The sequence below is a fragment of the Salarias fasciatus genome, chromosome 16 (genome assembly GCF_902148845.1).
Source record: "Salarias fasciatus chromosome 16, fSalaFa1.1, whole genome shotgun sequence".
NCBI lineage: Eukaryota > Metazoa > Chordata > Actinopteri > Blenniiformes > Blenniidae > Salarias > Salarias fasciatus.
The window spans coordinates 29160419-29166047 of record NC_043760.1 but is presented as its reverse complement, the minus strand read 5'-3'; the positions used below and the strand labels follow the sequence as shown (position 1 = coordinate 29166047).

At 49.8% G+C, this 5629-nt stretch overlaps 1 protein-coding gene across 1 annotated transcript in view; it reads right to left on the bottom strand.

The window, feature by feature from the left end:
* jam2b (junctional adhesion molecule 2b) overlaps window positions 1-5629 on the bottom strand; it is a 5854-nt gene extending 225 nt beyond the window's left edge. Inside the window, exons 1-10 of the mRNA XM_030112148.1 lie at window positions 5551-5629; window positions 2737-2802; window positions 2433-2543; window positions 2205-2354; window positions 1930-2111; window positions 1730-1838; window positions 1538-1645; window positions 768-786; window positions 492-546; window positions 1-369 (exon numbers count right to left, since the gene is read on the bottom strand). The exon at window positions 1-369 is cut by the window's left edge and continues 225 nt beyond it. Of these exons, the coding sequence (XP_029968008.1) occupies window positions 331-369; window positions 492-546; window positions 768-786; window positions 1538-1645; window positions 1730-1838; window positions 1930-2111; window positions 2205-2354; window positions 2433-2543; window positions 2737-2802; window positions 5551-5608 (897 nt within the window). The 5' untranslated portion in view covers window positions 5609-5629 and the 3' untranslated portion in view covers window positions 1-330. The remainder of the gene's footprint in view (window positions 370-491; window positions 547-767; window positions 787-1537; window positions 1646-1729; window positions 1839-1929; window positions 2112-2204; window positions 2355-2432; window positions 2544-2736; window positions 2803-5550) is intronic.

Genomic DNA, 5629 nt, shown 5'->3' with positions numbered 1-5629 from the left:
CAACACATCATAAAAATACAGATAAACAGCTTCGTTCAAGTAAATAAGCACTGCGGTAAAGAGATTAAGGCCACGTGTAGCGATCTATTTACAGTACAGCAGGAAGTGTGTGTGCTGACCCATAGGAGGCAGTAGAGAGCCATGTGTTCAGCTGACCTATTGAACCTGAGGACTTAAAAAAAAAACAACCAAAAATATAATTCAGATTCCTCAAGCTTCACAACAGACACACAAGATTTTCATAAAAATATTGTACAGCATTTGAAAAAGTTGTGGATCTTGGACAGTCCTCCTGTGCACGACCCGTCCGTCCTGGAGGGACGCTCCGCCTCAGATCATGAAGGACTGAGTCTGTTTGTAGTGCTTAAACTGCAGAGAGACAAACAGCCACCCACTTCCTTTCATTAGAACCCTGATATCTGCGACTTATCAACAGCGTTTAATGGCCGTCAAAACAGCGCCAGGCGCCATAACGGGCTTTGATCACTCACGCTGCGGGTGGGGGGCGGAGGCGGAGGAGGCGGAGGAGGGCAGAAGGACTTGGAGCTGAAAGACAAACAGTGACGGCTGAGTTTGAGCTCAGGAAGGTGTTCCTTCCTTCTTGTTGTGGCTCCTGTGAGCGGAGAGCTGGACGCCCAGGCAGGACCTCTGCCTGGTTCAGTCAGGGTCTGGTGCTGAGACACCCCGAAAGTCTTTCTTCTGACGGAATGAAATGAGGGAAGACTTCACCGGGTCATGACGTTAAATCAGAGCAGAGCAGAACTCACCTCTTGGTCTTCTTGGCCTCTGTTCAAAGAAACAGAAGAAAGGTTCAGTTTGGTAATTGATTGATCTGAAGCCAGGCTCGCTATCAGGGAGCAGCTATTCACCTGCAATATCTCTTAAACCATAACTCCTACATTTCCTGGTGCAGGTTCTGGGACATAAAACTATTTCCTCAATCCAGACCCAACCCAAGACATCCTCCTCGTCACTAACCAGTCAGCATCTCTGCTTTTCAGCCTTTAACCGCAGACCCTGGAAAACCCAGGCCGCCTTATCTCAGCTTTTCTTAGCAGAATTCACTTCCTGATGGAAACTGTGATTGGAGGGGCGGTGGAAGGTGCTAATGCAGCCCCTGGAAATCAGGACAACTCTTATCAGTGTTTGCATTTATATGATGAAGGGTACACACGTCACACGTTGACCTGCATGAACGTTATGAAATGAATTCCTTCACTTCCTGAATGATGAATGAACGTCTGTAATCATATCCAAGGACTTGTCCGAGTTGGTCCCGTCTCCATACAGTCTGACTGAATCTCAAATCATATTGGATTTCATGAAAAAAATTAAAAAGTTATCAAGTTTATAAGGATATTCATCTAAATGAAATCTTTGAAATGAGTTCCTGACTGGTGACTGTACTTGTGCTTCAGTTCCAGAACACTTCCTGGTTTCTGGACGGTCAGAACGTTCGGTTACAGCCTAACACGTGGAGGTGGCTGAACCGTCACGGTGTTCTTGGACTTTCTGAAAAGTGGCCGGAGACACTCACTCTTGCAGCAGCCCCGGCGGCGGCACACACACACACAGATGCAGCAGAACAGAAAGAGCGCCACGAAACCTGCCGCCCCGGCGACCAGGACCGTCAGGTTCAGCGGGTCTGGAAGGAGAAGACAGGGATGGACTCACTCTTCGGTTTGCTCCATTCAGGAGAGAATCTCTGAGTGTTTGAGAAAAAACTCACAGTCAACCACTTTGAGCTGCTGAGCCACGCAGCTCTTGGGCGCCCCCACGCTGTTGGAGGACTCACAGCGGTACATCCCTCCATCGATCTTAGACACGCTTTTAAACTTCTGCTCCGAACAGAGACAGAAAGACAGAAAGCCGTCAGTCAGCCGGCGGGTCAGGGTTCAGGAGCAGCAGGCTGACCCCGGACCCGGTCACCAGTGTGCCCTTGCTGCTGTCGATGCTGTAGGGAGCCTCTCCGCCGGCCGTCAGCGCCTTGTTGTCCTTGTACCAGCGGTAGGTGGCCGGGGGAACGCTGAGCTTGTCCCTGCACAGGAGCTCCAGACCCGAACCCACGAAGACGGAGCTGGGCACGTCGCAGGACGGGACGTGAGGAGGCACTGAGGCAGAGGAGAGCGGGAGTCATCTACCGGGGCCACAACGCGGGGTCGAGGGGCCACGGGCGGCTCCAGGGCCGCAGGTTGAAGCCCCACCCAGCACGTTGAGGTGGACCACGGCCTCCCCCAGGTTGACGTGGTCCTCGGTGGCCGTCACCTCGCAGCGGTACTCCCCCGAGTCCTTCAGGGTCACGGAGTGGATGGTCAGCGTGGCGCCGTCCATCGTGGCCCGCCCCTCGTAGGCGCCTGGCGGGACGGACGGGCAGAGCGGCGTCACACGCAGACCGGTTCAGCGGTCGATGGGAGCGCAGCTCCGACACTCACGGGTGAATTTCTCATTGAAATAGACGAAGGCCACCGACTTCCCCCTCTTCTTCCACTCGATTCGAGGGTTCTGGTCTTTCTCCGTCCTGAACTCACATCTCAGCACGGCGTCTGGAAGAACGGATCGATGGCCGATTACTGACTGGTTCATTAGTAACTTCACTGCATGTCGGTGTGAATATGAGTGTCGCTCCCGTGAAGAGCTAATCTAGTTCTACCAGAATCACTTCACGAAATCTGATGTTTTCACACTTCGCTCTGTAAAGGAAGGCAGTGATCAGTGCTGAGAGGTGTCCTGACTCACCGGTGTGTTCGTGGACCTCCACTTTGGGTTTGCTGCTGCTCACTGTCACTGAGAGGGAGGCGGGGCCTGCAGGGCAGAGACCGCCGGTCAACACTGTTAACAACGGTTTCAGACCAGCAAACAGCAGCAGCAACATCTGGACTGTGGTCGTCACAGACGCTTTTCTAGACAGTCTTCATCCAGGGAAAACAGCAACGGCATTCGGAGCCTCACACTGCCTTTATTCTGGGGTTCTCAGGAAAACTACCCAACACTGCAGAGCTAAGACTTTTAGCCTTTCTAGAAAGGGTAAATCCAGCAGAGTAATCGGTCAGTGTGACTGTCTTGTAAACCTCAGGCTCACTGCATGAGTGGTATGATGATGAAGAAACGGTGAAAGTGAGATTTCCTCTCATCCTGCCTGCTCGAAAACCAGATTTGTCAGACCAGGGCGTGTGAATCCTCCCCTCTTTGTTCCCGATCAGCACAGAAAAATGTAAACAATGAAAAACTGCTTTACTCCCTCGTTTCTGAAGCACAGCTCGTTCATGTGAATCAGGTCTTTTTTCGAGGAAAAACGGTGTTCGCCTGGTGAAATGCCTTTGCCTTTAATGAGAATCAACATTTTAAAGTCCTGTTGGACCGACGAGCCCTGAACTCACACCGAGAGTAGATCAGGTGCATAAACGTCCTTTTTATTTTATCATACATGTTTGGTCTTTGTCATTTCCTCCAGCAGAACCCTGAACTATCACTCTGATGTCCCTCACTCTCCCCCCCAGCTGCACTTCTCAAAACTCAAAACTAGGATTCAAAACTGACGTTTGTACTCAGACACTTATATGGGACGACACTAAAACACACATCCACACACACAGAGAGCGGCGGTGGCGGCGTCCCGGTGGTGCCTGGAGCCGTGGCGTGCAGGAATGCCGGTGATGGATGACCAGCCGACAGAGCGCCTTATCCCCACCTGATAACCCCTCCAGTGTCTGTCCCTTCACACACACTCACACACACACCAGAGCAGCAGCATGCATGCACACCCACCAAAATAAAGGCCACGCAGTCCAGAGGCCGCGGAGGATTTACACGTCTCTTAAAAGAGAAGCAGCGGTTGAACCGAGTGTCTCACTAATTACACTAAAAACAGCTTCAACTACAGGAAGAGAGTCAGGATCTGCATCAGAACTGAGGTGAATCACGGAGCAGGGGATGCAGAATCAATGTTTGTGTAAATTGTGTTGATGTTCCAGGCCTGATGACAAAATAAATCTTTGCAGATGTTTGTAGTTGCTAAATTTATAAAAGAAACAGATCATTAACAATTAAACCAGCGAAAAGAGGGAAAACGATTTATCTGTTTAAACTTTAAAGGCTACTAATATGTGTCGTATTGAAGCCAGTGTGTGTGTGTGTGTGTGTGTGTGTGTGTGTGTGTGTGTGTGTGTGTGTGTGTGTGTGTGTGTGTACAGTACATGTCAGCATGTGTCTTTTTCATGCACACAAAGAAAGTCTTCATGACAGTAACCTTAGACTTCTCAGCTGGCAAGACACACACACACACACACACACACGCACACACACACACACACACACACACACACACACACACACACACAGTGGCTTCAATATGACCATTCTATTTAACAAACAGAGAGTAAATAAAATAATATGAAATAGAAAAAATATCTACTGTCTATTTATAGGAAGTTAATTTACAAAGTGTTTACTACAGAGTGTAACTGAGCAGGACAAACTTTAGAAATCACTTCAAATCTAGAGATTTCAGATGTTTTTTTGTGAAACATTCTGATAAAATCAGCTGCTTGTAGATCATTTCAGTAGTTTTGGCCAAACGGGAGGCTTGCATCGTTTCATCTCTGGCCGGATATTTGGGCCTCATGGGTAAAAATCAGTCAGATGAAAACCCAGGAGCGTCGGGGCTGCAGTTTAAACAGCTTGTTGTTTGGAGATCAGTCTCTGCTCTTTAAAATTCCGCCAGCAGCTTCAAACGCCGGCTCGTCGAGGCGGCTGATAGCGAGCGGCCGGCATCAGGGTCAGTGCGGGGCTACCGCCCTCCGGAGCCGTGAGGGATCCTGGCATCGGCCCGGGATCTCGGGTTCAAACAGCATCAGAGCGGGTTGAGTGTAAACACAGAGCCGGACCACTCCCTGCTGCAGCCACACACACACACACACACACACACACACACACACACACACACACACACACACACCTCCTCCCACCGATCTATCACTCTGAGCATCTCTGATCATCGACACACTGCAGATTCTTTCACTGTAAAAACACTTTGGTTTAAAAATGGTGAATAATCAGTAAATCCTGAAGTCCTGATCCAAACATGCAGTCACTGACACGACCTTCGACTTTCGCTGTTTTGCATTTTATGATTCAATTCAAACTATTTAAAGTGAGTTAGTGTTGCAGGGTGCTGGAGCCAATGAACCCCAGTGGATCAGAGATGGACACCATTCATCAGCAGACAGAGACAGAGACAGAGACAGACCACAAAGCCTTCAGGTAAACTCAGGAGAACATGCAAACTCAGCCAGCTGGGCTCAAAGTCTTGATGCTGTCCCTAAAAGGAATGAGAGTTCAGCTGCATTGACCCCTGACATCAGTACTGGGTTCATGCATTCATCACTTTAAGTTAAGCAGCTATAAAACACTCAGACTGTCCTGCAGTTGTTTTCTGAATCCAAAGTAACATTAAAAACTCTGAAGAGTAACAAACACCCTCCAGCCCCCTCTTCTCACTCAGCATCAGCATGAGCATCAGTCCAGACTCTCATTGAAGCGGCGGAGACTCACAGAGCAGCAGGCAGAGCAGCGGCGGCAGGGCGGCCGCAGCCAGCAGGGTCCGGGCCATGTCTGCAGCTCCCAGGTCTGA